Consider the following 18,999-nt stretch of genomic DNA (forward strand, 5'->3'; position numbering starts at 1 on the left):
TAAAGCGAGAAAGTAAAAATTTGTGCATTAGCTACAAATTGTACAAATCGTAATATTGATTTTTGTCAAATTAAACACAGCTCATCTAGGGAATTCGTAATGAGAGAATTGCTCACGTAGTTAGCTTATAAAGAACATCGAAGTTGTCCCACTGTGCAGTCAGCAATGCATTCATCAATTGAATCCCTTGGAACAGCAGCATAGCAAAGCAAAGCAAACGAAATGAAACGAAATGAAATGAAACGACAGAAAGACAGAAAACAACATTGTCGAATGACGTCGACGTCGACGCCGTCGTTGACGTTGACGTCGATGTTTTTGGTTCTGGCTGCGTTTTGTTTTGGTTTTTGCTTTGTTTGTGTTGCTTCAGCTGTTGGTGTTTTTGTTTCTGTTTTTGTTATTGTTATGCTTTTGGCCAGCCAAGTTGACCGTTTGGCCGACTGCCCGTTGTTTCATTGTCAATGTGCAAGTAGTAGTAGTAGTAGTAGAAGAAGAAGAAGAAGAAGCCAGAGTTCGCACTGGGAATGGAAATGGAAATGACCATCGATATGGCTATTGATGGCTTGATGGCATTGCTGCAGGATTGAAAAAGCGTCAATGCTAGACGACAACTTGACATTAAATATTGCGTAGCACCCACACACAACAACAACCACAACAACAACAATGAAAACAAGCTACTACTTTGACCGCATTAGTCTATTTACACTCATAATACTCATACAATATCCTCTTCTCTCTCTCTCATTTTCTCTTTCATTTATTCTTCCCTTCAACACGACTCAACTTTTAGCTGGCCTTTTAAGCTTGTGTGTCTGTGTGTGCAAAAGTAATAGAAAATTTCAAATAGTTTTAAGCACACATTTCTCCACCCCCATCGAAAAGTGACCGAATAAATGGCTTTTGATATCATCACTAATAGATTAGATAAACATTTTGCCATTTTTGCAGGCAAACTTCCAATGATAAGTACTATAGTTAGTTTGTCGCTTAATTCAGGCTTTCAACTAAAGTCCTTTGGCATTTCAGTTCCTCTTCAGCAATTCTGTATCTCTATCGTATATGATTGTTGTTTCTTTTATGATTGTGTGTCAATTTAAATTTACTTTCTTTACCATCCAATCGTATAGAATTTCCAACACTTTAGGATATTTAGAATACCACAAGGAATAAGTATATCGAATTTGACATATTTCCCTATAAAGTTGTGAATTAAGTAAGGAGTTAGTTAGGCTAACTGGGTAGTAATTTATACTATTTTATAAATTATTAAACTATAGAAACAACAATGTAATTTCATTACACTTATTTTGTTAAATTCAAAATTAAATTTTTTTTTTTAAGCTTGATTGATTTTTAAACTATATTTCATCAACATCTCTTTTGGCTGCAGTGTTTTCTCTTCAAGTTTCAACTTTATTGAGTTTCACTGCCAAATTAATGTTAAGTGCAACTAATGAAAAGCAAAGTGGCTGTTAAGCGAGATCTTGATGTGGTAACATTTCTCTAGAACTGCAAAATCAGATTTCTTTTCTGAAAGAACTAAATTGATTATAATAAAAAATTCCTGAAAAAATCCTTCCTATAAAATGCATTATTTATTTGACTTTTCGTTTCTAATAGAACTACAATGTATTATATATAATAACAAATTATACTTCAGGAATTTGTTTTTATATTAACTTGTTATTTTATTATATTATGTTTTATTATTTCAATTATAGTTTTACATTATTTATTTATTGTCTACTTTTTATTATATCATATTATTTATATTTTTTTATTTTCATTTCTTCATTTATATTCAATTTTTTATTTTATTTTATATTATTTTTGTATTATTATATTTTTGCAATATTTATTTTAATTCTTTTTTATTTTTATTATATTTTTACATGGTTTATTTATATGATTTATTTTTGTTAGATTTTATTTTAAATATATTTGTTTTACATAATTTATATACATATATATCTTTTATATTTTTACATAATTTAAATTGTATTTTTTTCCAAACATTTCGCTTGCTGTAATTTAAATGTCGCGTTTGAAGTGAAAGTTCATTTGACAATCTTAAATATTGTGTCAGCTAGCTGGTTTATTTTTAGAAATTGCACAAGTTTTCAAACAAGAATTACAGACTTATGCGTTTGTCTTTTTGCGCTTGTTTCCCCCGTTTCCATTAGGAAAACTTTGTCTCCATTTATTCCCTGATTTTCCTTAATAGTTAGTTTCATTTTTGCTACACAGCCACCAAACACAAACTCAAGCACACGCACACTTGTTGTTCTTTTGTGAGTTAATTTCTTGGTGTTGCTGGAGACAGAGAGCGAGAGAGACTGAGAGAGAGATAGCATGCAAAATACCACACAAATAGTTGGTTTCCTTTTCTTATTTTTTGTTGTACTCTTTGCAAATATGTAGAATGAAAAAAATAAAGGAACACAATTTTAAATTGGTCTTTGTGCAGTAAGAAAATATCTCCGACCTTCCTTCTGTGTTTTTGTTTCGATTCAAAGGCATTTCAAGGTATTTGGCAGTTGGGTTTACAGTTAATATAAATTCTTTGAGGCGAAAGTATGCGAAAGTTGTAAACAATATATCAATGCAGTGTGCCTTTAATACACAACAATATTAAGCTTTGCTTTGTTTCAACTTTAATTCATTTGAATTTAAGCCTTTGTTTTTTTTGAAAGGGCATTCAAATTGCTGTGTGCCAAAAATAGTTTTTCTTGATTTTTATTGCAAGATAGAGAGGGAGAGAGAAGACGTCGACTTTTGCATTATTTTTTTTTTTCTTTTTTTTTTTTGTGGCCTTAAGCAAATTATTTTCACTCGGCTTCGAAAGAATTTGCCAAACTGTGGGGCATATAAAATATGTGTGTGTTTGTGTGTGTTGCTTTTGAGGGCATGCATATTTTGTGCACAAATTTGAAAGTTGCTCCATTGCTGAGCGCGAAGCATTTTCTTACTGGCTTTAACCATTTGGCATTGGCAGTGGCAGTGTGGCACTTGCACTTCCGGTTCCCCTTATCCATTTCCGTTTTAAACTATTCCCTTTATTTCCTTTGCTGTCATTTGCATTGTTTTGCAGCCAGCAGCCCCGTCGGCATTAAGTGGCGAAGTTTGCAACTTAAAAACTTGCATTTGCTTCTCCCAAAAGTTGCATTTTGAATTTGCATTAAATTAAACCACACACACACACACACACACACTTATACACCTGCATAGAGACAGTTGGCTTAAATTGCTCGCTGGCTTCGCTTTACGAAACACTTGAAAGTGGCAATAAAATGCTTACTATATGAATGACACTGCCACACATGCCACATTCGCGTAAACTTCAATGGATACCTCCAACCGACAGGTCAAGTGCAAAATCCGTCGAAAAGCCACCTAGAAAAAGAAAAACAAGTGTGAAAGCTACAGCCGAGTGTGCTCGACTGTGAGATACCCGTTAACCACTTCGAATAAAAGCAACAAATATTGCGGTATTATACTCAAAATATTCCAAAATAATATGCAAAACGCTATAGTTGGTATATTGATATAGTATCACTTTCAAAATATACTATAGAGTGCAAAATATACCAGATTGTCAGCCAAAGACCTCTAGAAAATAGCCATACACAAGTATTTTTCAATAACTTCGACCATTTTTATCTGATCGCAAACAAAAGGAGTCACAAAGATTATAGCTATTATTGTATATGCCAAATTTCGACGCTTATTCGATTTTTGTCGATTTACGGGGGCGGAAGTGGGTGTGGCAAAAATTTGAAACACACTCGATATGCGTGCAAACATAACAAATGCTGTCGAAAAAAAATTATAGCTCTATCTCTTATAGTCTCTGAGATCTAGGTGTTCATACAGACAGACGGACAGACAGACATGGTTAGATCTCGGCTGTTGCCACTGATCAAAAATATATATGTTTTATAGAGTCGGAGATTCCGACACAAAGTTATAATACCCTTCTTCCCTAAGGTTAGCGGGTATAAAAACGAAAAAGGTAAAGAGAAAGAGAAAGAGAAACAGTAGCAATTCCCTCAATGGACACAGTTGGCAGTTGGCCGCTAAGTAGGCTGGCTAGCAACGAACAACGAATGAATATGCAGGACACGGTTACGGTTAAGGGACATGGGACATGGGACACGGGGCACGGGGTGGGACGGGGCAGAATGGGAAATGCAATGCAATTGCTATGTGTGGCATTCCAGGCATGTGTTTGGGTGTATGTGTGTGTATGAGTGTGTGTGACACACACACGAGGGAGAGACGCGTCTCGACGCTTGACGCTCAGCACGTTTCCACGGTCGCACATTTCACACACACACAGACATACATAGGACGGTGCTGCCAACTTGGCTTTCTTTTCAGAGGACAAATTGTAAAAATAACTATTATTTTTACTCTTTAAGTGAATATTCCTGATCATATAGAAAAATTTCTTAGGTAAAACCTTTTTCTGTGCTGCCAACTTGGCTTTCATTTAGGCGCTTAAATTGTGAAAATAACTTTTATGCTAGCAACATTTGAAAAATGCTGTAAATTCATTCATAAATCAAGCTTTTAGTAGATGTTTCTGTTCTTACAGAAAAACTTTACTAAGCGAATTCCTTTTCTTTTATTTTTATAATTTATCCGACGAAAAAAACTAGGCTTTCTTTTATGCTAGCAACTTTTAAGAATATCTTTAAATTTACCAATAAAGCATGTCGTAAATTACTTTTATTTGTAACCAAAACCAACCTTTGAATGAAAACCGAAAACTTTCTTAGGCGAATTTCTTTGGTATGCTGCCAAACTGGCTTCTTGCAAAAATATCTCTATTTTTTTTTTTTAATTTTAATGCTATAAACATTTGGAATACATTTGAAATTCGTTTAAAAACAATCTGTAAAGATTATAAATGCGTGACATTTTTTTTTACTTACGAAATATAATACGCTTAAAAGAAACAAATAAATAAAATGTATAAAAATCAAATTGGTTTTATATGAGAAATATTCCGAGTGGAACTTTTGAAAATGTTCTTGAAAATCATATATGATTTGAAATATGTGAAATGAAATATGTTATAAATAATATATGTTACCATGAAATATATTTCAAATTCACCTATCAGCAAAGAAAGATTTAATGGAATTGCGAATTTTGTGGCCAAATCAAAAAGTTTAGCTTTAGTTCGTAATTTTAAAACAGTATTAACATTTTCGCAAAAAAAAGCTTAATTTGATGAGGATCTTTTCTAGCCTTTTTTTTATGTGTGTGCAGATCTGTTGTTATTTTCCAGCGAGTTGGCAGCACTGCTGCTGCTCAGTTCTATATAGAAATCTACAACTCGCACATTTAGTGGGCACGATTCAAGTGACGTTTGCGCATTTCAAGGATGTGTAACTTAATTTAATGAAGACGTGCAAACAGCAACTACAGCTGTAACTGTTCATGCATGTGTGTGTGCGTGTGTGTGTGTGTGTGTGTGTGTGTGTGTGTGCGTGGGTGTAAATGTGCTGTGTTGATGTGGCGTGTATTATTTGTATAGCATACTTATCCCATTTGGAGTCCGCAGCAGCCACAGTGCAAAAAGGATGCTCAATCAATCAGTCAAACCAGTCATCAAGTAATTTCCGTAAAATTAGTCAAGCTGATGATTTACTTACTTCTTTTACCACCTTCCCTCTCTTCTACTCTCTCCTCTCTCAGGTCATACAGAGGTCATCCCGAAAATTCAACTTTAGTACTTTCATTCAGCATCCTTTTCTTTTTTTTTTGTGTGCAACCTTTCAAATGTGAATTGTCGTAAATCTAACAAATTATGTAGATAAATAAAGCCAAAATGTTACCTTCTAAGGCTTCAATCAGATGCGACTCATTGCACATCGAGAGCAGCGCTTCAATTTGTTCAACAACAATCGCAATTGAGCTATTAACTAATTTTTCATTCTGTGCAATATAAAAGTTGCACTTAAACAGTTGCGTTTAAACAATGAAGGGAGAACTCATTTAAGTTTGTTTTCATTCTGATACTCTCTGATATATATATTTTAAAGGTAGCAGTATATCGATATACCAAATGTATACTTTGGTATATCATGAATTTATAATGTATATCAATAGTTCAACTATAGCCTTTGGTATATTTTGTACTCTGTAGTATATTTCTACTGCAATGGTGTATTGACATACCAAACATTTCGTATATTGTGTTCTCTTCTGTATATTTTACTTTTATTATGACTTTTTATTAAAAAACAGCTAGAGGGTATCACACAGTCGAGCACACTTGAATGTAGCTTTCTTACTTGTTATTACTTATTATATATATTAAGAATAAACCAAGAACTGGGTACAAAATTAAAGTTTATATTAAATTTTACTGAACCAAAACATTCTTCACTTGTCAAGTTGCATTTCCATTGACTTTTGTTGTAAATTCGTATTTTTATGCCGAATACTTTCAATATATAGACTTTATTTTTAAAGAAAAGTTGCAGTATACATTTGAGGTTTTCTTTTTAGCAGTTTTCTTATACCAATGATGCTTTCCCTCTAAAGTTTCATCGTGGAGTTTCTATATTTCTTATATTTGTTAGTCAATGAAATTGAATTTGGCTCGTGATATGAATATTTCTGCACTACTTATAAAGGAAGAAATATCAATTCTATATCATTTGGTCTTCTCTCTTTGTTACAGATGATGGAGCACGCCTGGCACAACTACAAACTGTATGCGTGGGGCAAAAACGAGCTGCGTCCTCTGTCGCAGCGTCCGCACTCGGGCAGCATCTTCGGATCGTACGATCTGGGCGCCACGATTGTGGATGGCCTCGATACGCTGTACATAATGGGCCTGGAGAAGGAGTACAAGGAGGGACGCGATTGGATCGAGCGGAAGTTCTCGCTGGACAACATCAGCGCCGAGTTGTCCGTGTTCGAGACAAACATTCGCTTTGTCGGCGGCATGCTAACGCTTTACGCCTTCACCGGTGATCCGCTCTACAAGGAGAAGGCTCAGCATATAGCGGACAAATTGTTGCCCGCCTTCCAGACGCCCACTGGCATTCCATATGCGTTGGTCAACACCAAGACGGGCATGGCCAAGAACTATGGCTGGGCCTCCGGCGGCAGTTCGATTCTCTCCGAGTTTGGCACACTCCATCTGGAGTTTGCCTACTTGAGCGACATCACCGGCAATCCACTGTATCGCGAGCGTGTGCAGACCATACGTCAGGTGCTCAAAGAGATTGAGAAGCCCAAGGGACTCTATCCCAATTTCCTCAATCCCAAGACGGGCAAATGGGGTCAACGTAAGTGTGTGGCGAGGGAATGATCAATTATGTAATATCATATTGTTCGGAACTAGTTTATTCGAATAATCAACTGAACGAGTGAATTAGTTTATTTACACAATTTAGTCAACTGAAGGACGGAACTAGTTCATAGTTAAACAATTCAGTCAATTGATAGAATGAACTAATTCAGTCAAACAAATAAGCCAGCTTATCGAATGAACTGGTTCAACAATTCACTCAACGAAACGAATGAACTAGTTTATTTAAACAATTCAATGAACTGAACGAATGAACTTCTTCATTTAAACAATTCACTCAAGTAAACGAATGTTTATAGAAACAATTCAGTCAACTGAACTAGTTTATTCAAACAATTCAGTTAACTGAAAGAAGGAACTAGTTCCCAGTTAAACAATTCAGTCAATTGATAGAATGATCTAGTTCATTCAAACAAATCAGTCAGCTTAACGAATGAACTTCTTCATTTCAACAATTCAGTAAACTAAAAGAATGAACTATTTCATTTTAATAAGTCAGTCAGCTTAACGAATGAACTAGTTTATAGAAACAATTCAGTCAACTGAACGAATGAATTAGTTCATTCAAACAATTCAGTCAACGAATGAACTAGCTCATTTGAGTTCCGTTCTTGTTCGCTTATAATCTAAACTTTAGTTGGTTCATTCTTTTAGTTCACTCGCTCGTTTGTTTAGTTCTTTTGAATAACATTCTTCTATTTAATCGTCAATTTTAGTGAAATTTGTGAAATAATTAGTAAGATTTCAAAATGAATACTTTAAAATCACTTTAAATTCTATGAACGAACAGCACTAAATCAAACTTAAACGAGTCGAAAAGAACTAAAGGAACTAGAATGAAACTCAAATAAACTATTTGAACGCATTGTTCGATCAGCTCAAATTGAACTACTGAATTACAAAGAACAACTTATAGATGACTTCAATATATTCAAACTAACAATAATTTCAATTCTCTTGCTTTACAGTGCACATGTCGCTGGGCGCTTTAGGCGACAGCTACTACGAGTATCTGCTGAAGGCGTGGCTGCAATCTGGGCAGACGGACGAGGAGGCACGCGACATGTACGACGAGGCAATGCTGGCCATCATGGACAACATGGTGCGAACCAGTCCCAATGGACTGACCTATGTATCCGATCTGAAATTCGATCGATTGGAACACAAAATGGATCATTTGGCCTGCTTTTCAGGTAAGGCGATTACTAGAGTAAAGTTTGGTATATTTGGAATTTGTTAGTATATCGATATATGAAATAGGTGTGGTCATTTTTCAAATTGTAATTTCGTATGTATAGTTGAATCGTTAAACGAAATATAGTTTTCGGTATATTTCAGTATTTTTTGGTATATTAGAATGTCAAATTGTAATTCTGATTGAATTATATTATTGAATCGTTAAACGGCATACAGCTTACAGTATATTTCAGTATATTTTAGTATTTTAATTTGCCAAATTGTAATTCCGAATGTATAATTGAATCGTTATACGGAATGAAACTTACGATATAATACAATTCCGATTGAATTGTTGAGATAATATTGAGATCGTAAAGAAAAAGCTGTTTGAAATTGGAGCTCTATATCTTCCAAAATAAGTTGAATTGGTCTCTATAACTTTGTGGAACTATGCTTCAAGTCATCATCTATAAACTTCATACGAAAAAAAACGTTTTTTTTTTGCCTCATCTTTGCATAAAATATTTTAAAAGGCTTTAATATATACGATATACGAAGTATAGCTTGAGGTATAATTTAGTATTTTTTTTTTGGAATTCCGAATGAAATATTGAGATATGTTGCGAGTACTTTATTTGTAAAAAAAATCCTGTTTGAAGTTACTGCTCTATATCTTCCAAAATAAGATGAATTGGTTTCTATAACATACAACAATAAAAGTTTATTTTACCCGCTTATTGCATAAATAACTTTAAAAGGCTTTAATATATACGATATACGAAGTATAGCTTTAGGTATATTTCAGTATTTTTCGGTATATAGCAAAGAAAATATAAAGAATTATTGACATACTTTATTCGCACTGTACAGAAAAAGCTGTTTCTATAGAAAGCTGAGTTCAATAACTTTGCTTGAAGTCGTTATCTATGAATTTGATTTCACTTCCTTCCATGAAATGCTTTAAAACACTTTTCAATTTGTTGACAGGCGGACTTTTTGCGTTGGGCGCCGCAACGCGTCAGAACGAGCATACGGATAAGTACATGGAGGTGGGCAAAGGCATTACAAACACCTGCCATGAGAGCTATGTGCGCACACCGACTCAACTGGGACCCGAAGCATTCCGGTTAGTTGCTCTCTCTATGATCTCGTTGATCAGTCTCGTTCGTTGATCATTTCATTTAACTCCTTTCCTTTGCAGTTTCAGTGATGCGGCAGAGGCGCGTGCTCTGCGCTCCCAGGAGAAGTATTACATACTGCGGCCAGAGACATTCGAGAGCTACTTTGTGCTGTGGCGTCTGACGCACGATCAAAAGTATCGCGATTGGGGCTGGGAGGCGGTCCAGGCCCTGGAGAAGCATTGCCGCACAGCGCATGGTTATTGCGGGCTGCGCAATGTGTATCAGCAGGAGCCGCAAAAGGATGATGTTCAGCAGAGTTTCTTCCTGGCCGAGACACTCAAGGTGAGTTTTGAGTTTTGAGTTTTGTTTGCAATACTTGAATTGAATCTTAACGTTTGCAACTCTTGCAGTATCTTTACTTGCTGTTCTCGGACGATTCCGTACTGCCGCTGGACGAATGGGTGTTCAACACTGAGGCGCATCCGCTGCCCATCAAGGGTGCCAACATTTACTACAGACAGGCGCCAGTTCCGCTGCCTGCATCGAATGCTTCATAAGCAACAACAACAGCAACAACAACAACAACAACAGCAGCAAACAGCAAGAATGTCATTTTAATATTTAATTTTCCGTTTTTTTTTTTTTTTTTTTTTTTGTATGTATTTTAATTTTTCTTTTTAGTTAGTGCTTCTTTTTAAATATGGTATATATATATATATTTTGTAATTAATTATTGACGATAATTTTGCAATAAGGCAATAAGTATGTAATCTTGATCTTAAAAAGTTCGCGAGCGACGACGAAAACAACTTTCTGTGTAACATATTTAAAAATGCGAAACTTAATTAACGTTAGCACTCTCTTCCCCTTAAGTAGTCGAAACATTTTTACTTACTTAAAGCAAGCCCCTAGCCCCTGGCCCCTAGCTATTATGGTACACATAATGTAGTTGATATGTTATCTAGGCACAAGTTGAATCCCAATAGAAACTCTTCGTTTTGGGTTACATACATATATATTTTGACAATTTTGGCATTTGACAATTTTGAAATGCAGAAGCAGCAATTAATATGGTAATAGACCACACACACACACACACACACACATACACATACACATGCATAGATAATTTGTATAAGTAAACTCAGGTGTTCGAATAATGATTTAACTATTTCCATTTTCCCCATTTCTATTTCGATTTCGGTTTCTCATTCACTTTTTCACAATCTCACTTTTTGTAATATTCTTCTCTAATCTCAAATCTTTATCTCAAGAAAACTCCAATCTATTAACTAGCAACTTTTTTGATATGAGAATAATATATATACATATATGGGAAACAACTTGCAACATTCGGTGTCACTCACACACACACACACACACACATGCACTCTGGGTTTGACAAATTTCGAGAAATCTTTGTTTTGTAAATATTTCCCCCAGCGGCAAAATGAAGGCATCTGTCAGAGAGAGAAAGAAAGAGAGAATGAAAGAGAGAGAAGGTTTATAAATCAAATCAAATAATTATCATGTTATAATTGTTTATGTGGTATAATTATTTATAACAGTATATATATTTATATATACTTGAATATATATATATATATATAAATGAAATATAGTAATCTAATTATATATTGTAATAGCACCTAGCTTACTTTAATGAAATGTAACGCATATTACTTTACATCAGCGAAACGAATCTTAAATATACATATATATATACAAATATTATAATTATAAAATGGAAAACAATATCGTAGGCAATTCGTTAAAACAAAATATTTATACAATTATACAACAAATGCTAAAGCGAGCGAAATAATTTCATTTGTAACAATTGAAATGTGTGTGTGTTGTTTTTTTTTTTTTGTAATATTCCTAAGCCTACTATATATATATAGAAATATATATATATATATATTCATGATAATGATATTAATATTAATAACATTAAATTAAATCTCAAATAATACATAAATAGAACAGCAGCAGCAAGGAAGCACATCAGAAGTAATGACAATTATTTAAAACAAATATATAAATAAAAATATTATCAATTTTTTGTAACATCTCCTGCACTTTGTATGAGCTCTTGTGCTGTGAGAAGTCATTTTAGCATAATATACGTAGTAAATATTACGTAAATATTAAATATTAAATATTACACAAAATAATAAATATGACAAAAGAAAACAAAGGAAATAAAAAATAAATTTTCTAAGCTATAACAAATAAATAGTTTTATCATTAAAATTATGTTTTTTTTTTTTTTGTTATAACGAAGTAAATGTAAAAGTGAAAATAAATATTGTATAATTACAAGTCTAATAAAAATGTAAATGCGTGAAAACAAAATAACTGTTCAGAATAAGAGAAAAACGAGCGATAACAAAAAACCAAAAAAATTCCAATTTGCTGTGAAGCAAAAAATTTTGTTGCATACTTTGAGGAGGCGCCAACGTAAATATTTATCGTGACTATTGCTATAACTGGGCAGGATCTGAAAGGATTTCAAAAGGACATGCATTTTTGTGTTGACAGATGCCAGCACTATCGATTTGCATTCAAGGATTTTTAAAATTCAACGAAAAAAATGTTCGAAAAAATTTGTAAAATTTTCCAAGGGGGGAGCATGTAAAAATTGTCCTTAATTCAAAATGTTAACTGTAACTTCGCCATTTTAAGGACGATTTGGATGTCCTTTTGCCAATCGATAGATATTGATGTAAGGATGCAGAAACAATTGTTGTATCCTTGAAGGTCCTTGAAACGGCTGAGATCAAATGATTTTTTCGTATATAAAAAACTAGCAAAATCTCTGAGGTCCTTGCAAGGATCAAGCCGATATTAGTGTCAAAGAACTTCTATTTTTTAAAGTAAGCGACTGGCCAAAGGACATTCAAATCGTCCTGTTACTTTTCGAGATATTCAGAATATTTCGTTTTTGACGATTTTCCGTTCGCCCTGAAGTCGAAAATTTACAAGTGTCGGATTCTTAGATGACGCCATACATTTTTTATGTCAATCGATAGTTTTCGATCCCAGTAATTGAATGCAGCAGGTCACGTCAAAATACGTAGGGAAATAGCCAAGCAAGGATCAATTTACTGATATGTGAAAATCATGCGCAGCAAATAATTTTGTTTAGCATACTTTCAGGCTGAACAAATTCAGATTGTAAGTGCAGCACACAATTTTATGTAGCATACTTTCAAGCAGAACAAATTAAATCGGCATTTTCACTGCGACACATAGATGGCGCCAAAAACGTGACCTTCAAGTCGCTGCCCTAAAGTATGCCACAAGAAATCAATACGTTTGAAGCGGCTTCTGGGCGCCAGTTTAAAAATTTGAGTATTTAACAGAAAACCGAAAAGAAAGCATAACCGTTAAAAAATTAGGGTTTTATAATATTTTATTCAGCATGTGCTTTCTGTTAATTTATGTTCGCCAGGTATTTCTGCCGATTTGGCGTCTATGGCAGCATACTATTGTTATTATTGTCATTGTAATTATTGATGGAAGTAAGTCTAAATCCCAACGGCAGGATTTCTCGAGGACGAGCTTTATTATTTTCTTATTATTTAAATATTTGAACACTAAATTGTTACGAATAATATTAAATAATTAAATTCTTTTAATAATTCTGTCGTTTTTACCGATTCTACGCCACCTATAGTTTTAGCACGCCCTCTAGCGTAAAACTCTTGAAAACTGTTAAATTCTGTTTGTAACAATCTGGCAACACTTTAAACTGAAATTGAAGTAAAATACAAAATATTATCGAAGTCTGAACATGTGATTATTGTAAATTATTTTTATTAAATACACACGAAAATATATATATATATGTTACTCTGAATTGTGCTCTATTTGGATATTGTAAATCGGAGTCAATTGGTCAATTTAAGAAAATCAGCTGATACAGCAGCAATTGTGCTGATTTCTTGTGTTTCCACATCTGGTCACACTCTGCAATTAACCATAAGCGAAAAACAATTAAGTGCAATATAATCAACAAAAGGTGAGTTTGCACTAAAATTAAATAATAAATGTATAATTGAATGCATCTGATGTTTTTTCCTTTTTATGTTTGTGGCAAGATGGTGTGTGTGCCGTGCTTCATAATCCCGCTGTTGCTCTACATTTGGCACAAGTTCGTGCAGCCAATATTGCTGCGCTATTGGAATCCCTGGGAGAAGAAGGACGCCCAGGGTAATGTGATCAAGGCGGGACCTGAATTCCCCTTCGAGTGCAAGGGCGGTGTTTGTCCCTTTGTGCCCGGCAAGAAGAAGCAGCAGCAGGATGAGCTAAACGATGGCGAAGGTGGTGGCGATGAGGAAACAACAACAACTACAACCACAACAAAGGGCGAAGAGCAAAACAAACTAGTGGAGAATACAACAAAAACAGAGGCGACGACAACAGCAAACGATGAGAGCAAAAAGCAAATTTAGTTGAAATTCTTTCGCATTAATATTGTTCTTACAAACACTTTTAGATATTTGTGGTCAGCATTCCAAGCACACAACAAACCCAACAACAACAAATTACGCTTAACGTTGTTAAATCAAAGAGCTAACTGTAAATGCTAATGTAATGTAGTTTAATCAATCGAAAAACGGGACAAGAAACTAAATATGACTAAGCAAAATCCAAGTGAAGCGTGCAGCTTTATTTAGAGCGAGATGGAGAGGGAGAGAAAGAGAGAGGTGCTTTTGACTGCGGCCATTTACCTAACGGCTAATGACAGTTTAACCAATCAAAAGGATGAATATAATTAAGTTTTAGAAAGAGAAAAAAGAGAGATCAGAAGAGAATGCATCTCCTTTAACGGTTAATGCAGCTTAACCAATCAAGGAAAAGAACGTACCAAATAAGCTTGTTGTGGAGTTTAAGAGTGAGCGAGATAGATGCTAGCTACGTCTCCTTTAAATAATGGTTCATGCAACTTAACCAATCGAAGGGAAGAAAGTATTAAATAAGCAAAATTCAAATGTAATGTTCATTTTTTATTATGAGAACGCGGCAAATATCGCTTTACCTTGACAACATTTAGAATTTGGCAGCATTCGCGAGGATTCAATGCCGATGATTGAAGACCTTGGCATAATCACCGGGATTAGTGGCATGACAAAGCCAGCGAAGCCAACGAGTTAGCCATTTTGAATAGTTGGGCCACCAGAGTTGCCATTGCAGGCATCGTTGCTCTCGGTGTGTGCCAAACAAATCAAGCTGCTAATGAATCTGAAGGTGGAGTTAATGCACTGCTGCCTCGACAGCGAGCTGGCCAGGGGAATGGCCCTGAAGACAGACCTCAGATGTTTGGCAGAGGTACTCAAAGAAGTAAAGGAAAAGTTGATGTTATTTTCAGAGCGATTTAAGTTTACAGAATATAGAAAGCTAGATAGCAAATTTCAAGCCAATAGCTCTTATATACTCTGAGCTACAAACTTTTTAATGAATGGACGGACGGACAGACGGATGTCTACTTTATGAATTTGGAATGAGAAAGCACTACTTACCTTCAGTGTGTAAAAATTACTGCATTATTTCATTATTGATTTCCAAAATTGTGAAGCGCAAGATGTTTTGGAATTTTTGTCTTCTATATGAGTAATTAAAAAAAATGAAGTTTTAAAAACTTGTTTTCTTTTATATATTAAAATGTATTAAATGTAACAAATTTGTTAATATGAAACTTGTTACAAAATATATTTTGTTAGAAATCAAATATTTACGTTTATCTGTTTACACTTGCATTTAAAACAATATTGCTCTATATATGGGTATATATTTCAAAAGTGTGTAAATATAATTGTCATAGAAACCAAAAAAAAAGTTGTATTTGTGAAACAATTTATTTAAATTCCAAGTTTAGCGCGCAGAGCTGGCAGTGTTGCCGGATAGCTCTCTAGTGTAAGCTAAGCTAAGCAGCAGGTGGCAACGCTATGTTCGAATCACTTTTTGGTATATTTTGAGCTGAAATTTGCTGGTGGTCAGCAAACTAACTAAGAGCTATTGCTTTTAATTTTGAATAATTTACAAAATTTATTGCATAATCATATTTTGTAAAAATAGATTTAAAAAGTGATATATCAACACACATACTTTATGCAGTGTTGCCAAGCGTTCAATGGATTTGTCAGCTTTAGTATATTCGGCAACTAAAAATACGGTCACCCCGCAGCCGGTGTTTCTTGGTTGTTGTTTTTGTTATTTATTTGGGCGACTTCAAACAATTTGTGGGCGATAACAGATGCTCATAAAACGCTTACAATTAAGCTTATCACAATTGGCCGACTAAACTTATCGTTTGCTGTAGTGCAAAACAGTTGAGAGCAGTAAGAGAAGCGAATAAGTCAGCAACGATGCCGGAATATGTTCCAATTAAGGGTTACGACCAACTGATGGATGCACTTAAATCGCAATCGAAGAATAATTGCCTGATTTACTTGTATTTCTTTGGCGAGAAGGATCAAAACGGACGCAGCTGGTGTCCGGACTGCGTAGCAGGTGAGAGGAAAAAGAAAACAAACCTTGTATATGTTATTAAATAACTATTTCGCACAGTGGAACAAAATGTGGATACGGCATTCAGAGAGAATGCGCATCCAAATTCGTTGATTTACACGGTGGATGTGGGAAATCGGGAAGCCTGGAAGGATCAAACCAACAATAAGTTCCGTTTGCATCCATTCAATATGAAGGAAATTCCATCGCTGCAACGTTGGAATGGCGTCGAGCGCTTAGATGGAGATCAGCTGCGCAAGCCGTCGCTGCTTGAGCTCTTCTTTGACGAAGCAAAGCTTGCGAGCGCAACCGACAATACGATTCCATGCAAATGAAGAGCGAGAGCGGCAGAGAGAGAGAGAGAGAGACAGAGCGCTCAAAAAAAAGGGGTTGAGTGTGTGTGTATGTTGTGAGTGAATAATTGTAAGAGAACGAGAGAGCAAAATAAATATGCGATTTGAGTTGAACTCAATGTGTCGTAACTCGACTCAATTGCACGCCATTTCAACTCCACTCAATTTCTGGGGGGCTCGTTTAACAGTAGCAGAGCAGCTGAGCAGAGCAGCGCAGGCATCGTTGGCAGCGTTGGCAAACCTGGCCGCCTTGCAAACGTCGGCGTTTTATTAGCACGCACGTCGTCGGGCAGGACGAATCGTATGGCGCGTCGTCAGCAGCAGCAGCAGCAAAAAGCAGCCGCAGCAGCCACAGCAACGATACAAACAATATAAAGCTAAAAAGTGCTGCTCCCGTCGTTGCTCGGTTTCAGTTTCAGTTCAGTTTCGGTTCCATTTCGTTTCGTCGTCTTCGTTTGTCTCGTCTCGTCTCGTCTCGTTGTCGTCGTCGTCTGTCTCGTGCACACGTTCTGTTTACATTGCGGCGGGCATTGTTGCTTGTCCCATTCCCGTTTTCCCGTTACCGTTACCGTTACTGTTACACTTCACCATCGTGTGTGAGTGTGTGCGTGTGCGTACTTTTGCGTGTGTGCGTGCGTGCGTTCCGCTCAACAAACAAATAATGTGCATAAAAACAAGCAACAGCCATTAAATATTAGCCAAATCAAATGTAGGTAACCCAACTCACCCACACACACACACACACACTTATACACATGTACGCGAAGTTGGCTGCGGTTAGTTTTCGGCAGCGACAGCTTAAATCCTTGCTTGTGGAGCAAGGGGGGGAGAAAGGAGGGACGGAGAAGTTTGCTCTGAATTCTCTGTTTCTGTTTTTCGATTTTGATTGTGCGTGTGTTGTTGTTATTGAATCAAATTATTTGCGCTCACCTGCTGAGAGAGTGGTGAAGCGGGGGAGGGAGGGGATTTACCGGCAATAACTGTTGCGCTTGCAACCAGCAGCAAATCCTTTAGCTCCCATTTTCTTTTGGCGTTTTTTACCCATTCTTTCTTGCTGTTTCTTTGTTCTTTCCTTCCTCTTCCCCTCCTCACTGTTCACTACCCCTTTGAAACTTGTAAATAACGCGCTTCCATTTGGCGTCGTGGTGCTAATAAATATTTGCGCGTTGTCAAAAACTAATAAAGAAGCCTCGGCAACAGAAATTCTCACACAACACAACAAAAAAAAAAAAATGAAATTAAATTAAATGAATTTGGCAAATAAGCTAACGATCGGCTGACTGGAGAAGACTGAAGTATTCATTGGACTATTTGTCGCTTCGCTCAGTTGAAGAAGACGTCAACCTTGAATCGTGAAATATAATTTGTGTGCGTGCAAGTTAAAATAAATAACCGAATTTTATGATTAATAAAAAGAAATTGCCATTTCTTAATTACGCCGTGAATAAAACCAAAATACTGTCGTTTCATTGCGAGAAAACGTAAATTAAAAGAGTGTAAATATTTTTTAACATTTTTTTCTTGTTGTTGTTGTTACTGGTGAATTAAATATTTAAAGTGTGATTAAGCTTGAGAACAGTGTACTTTAATAAATATATGTGATGGATTTTGTGTTAGACCAAAACTAAAAATATTTAGTAATTCTTTCTAAACTTTTGATTGTAAACAGAACTCTATATAATGTAGATATAGTATGTATTTAATTTTTGATTTCCATGAAATTGTCATATAAGTATTTAAACTTTGGGCAATTCAACTTAAAATTCAAATTACTTTATTGATATTGATCAAATATTGTAAATGTTGGTATTGAAAATGTCTTAAATAAGTGTCAGAGCGATATCTACCTATTTATATATATATATTTTTATTTTAGATATTATTAAATATTACAATTTTTTTATATTATATTTTATTATCTTTGAAATTAATATTTCAGTATTTAGTTATATTATTCACTTGCTTAAATGTAAATCCAGTTCCTAACTTTGATAATTCTGTTAAGTATATTTTAAAAATTTGAAAATTTGCTTTCGAAATTTCCTTGTTTCGAGTCTAGTCCAGCTCTATATGCAATTCTCTCAAGATCATGCGATCTGATCATTAATCGAATCACCTTGATGCTTGATTTTGGATCATAATTTGCAGCCTCTTTTACGCAGTCACACCCACACAGTCACACACAAACACACCAACACACATACACATACAGATGTGATTATGGTTGGACTTGCTGTCAACATTGCTTTCGCATTCCAATTTTTAGCCCCTGACATCTTTTTGGCTCATTTCAAAATTCTAATATTGAAAATATAAAGCGAAATCTATTTGGATTGCCATTTTCTTTAGTGTTCTTTGCAGCTATAATTGTTGTTGCTTATTTCATTTATTTATTTATTAATCTTTTTTTGCGTTGTTGTTGCTGTTGTTGCTGTTGTTGCTTTTGCCGTCGTTTGTCAATTAAAAACTAAGAATTCTTAATGAGCCACGTAAC

General features: G+C 35.1%; 3 protein-coding genes across 7 annotated transcripts in view; all 3 read left to right on the forward strand.

The window, feature by feature from the left end:
- Window positions 1-11,832, forward strand: part of LOC133849264 (mannosyl-oligosaccharide alpha-1,2-mannosidase IA) — a 66,511-nt gene extending 54,679 nt beyond the window's left edge. For all 5 annotated transcript variants that reach the window (XM_062285206.1, XM_062285207.1, XM_062285208.1 and 2 more), the window contains 5 exons: window positions 6,701-7,313; window positions 8,305-8,529; window positions 9,503-9,641; window positions 9,717-9,978; window positions 10,047-11,832. In XM_062285206.1, the coding sequence (XP_062141190.1) occupies window positions 6,701-7,313; window positions 8,305-8,529; window positions 9,503-9,641; window positions 9,717-9,978; window positions 10,047-10,193 (1,386 nt within the window). In that variant the 3' untranslated portion in view covers window positions 10,194-11,832. The remainder of the gene's footprint in view (window positions 1-6,700; window positions 7,314-8,304; window positions 8,530-9,502; window positions 9,642-9,716; window positions 9,979-10,046) is intronic.
- A 1,643-nt stretch (window positions 11,833-13,475) lies between these two features.
- Window positions 13,476-14,298, forward strand: LOC133848464 (UPF0729 protein GD16342). The gene is made up of 2 exons (XM_062284030.1): window positions 13,476-13,663; window positions 13,743-14,298. Exon 2 carries the CDS (start codon window positions 13,743-13,745, stop codon window positions 14,094-14,096), a length of 354 nt encoding a protein of 117 aa, XP_062140014.1. The 5' UTR covers window positions 13,476-13,663; the 3' UTR covers window positions 14,097-14,298.
- A 1,369-nt stretch (window positions 14,299-15,667) lies between these two features.
- LOC133848103 (thioredoxin domain-containing protein 17) lies at window positions 15,668-16,660 on the forward strand. Its single transcript, XM_062283495.1, has 2 exons — window positions 15,668-16,155; window positions 16,213-16,660. The coding sequence occupies exons 1-2, from the start codon at window positions 16,011-16,013 to the stop codon at window positions 16,485-16,487; spliced, it is 420 nt and encodes a 139-aa protein (XP_062139479.1). The 5' UTR covers window positions 15,668-16,010; the 3' UTR covers window positions 16,488-16,660.
- The last annotated feature ends 2,339 nt before the right edge of the window (window positions 16,661-18,999 follow it).

This window comes from Drosophila sulfurigaster, chromosome X (genome assembly GCF_023558435.1).
Source record: "Drosophila sulfurigaster albostrigata strain 15112-1811.04 chromosome X, ASM2355843v2, whole genome shotgun sequence".
In the NCBI taxonomy this organism is placed as follows: Eukaryota; Metazoa; Arthropoda; class Insecta; order Diptera; family Drosophilidae; genus Drosophila; species Drosophila sulfurigaster.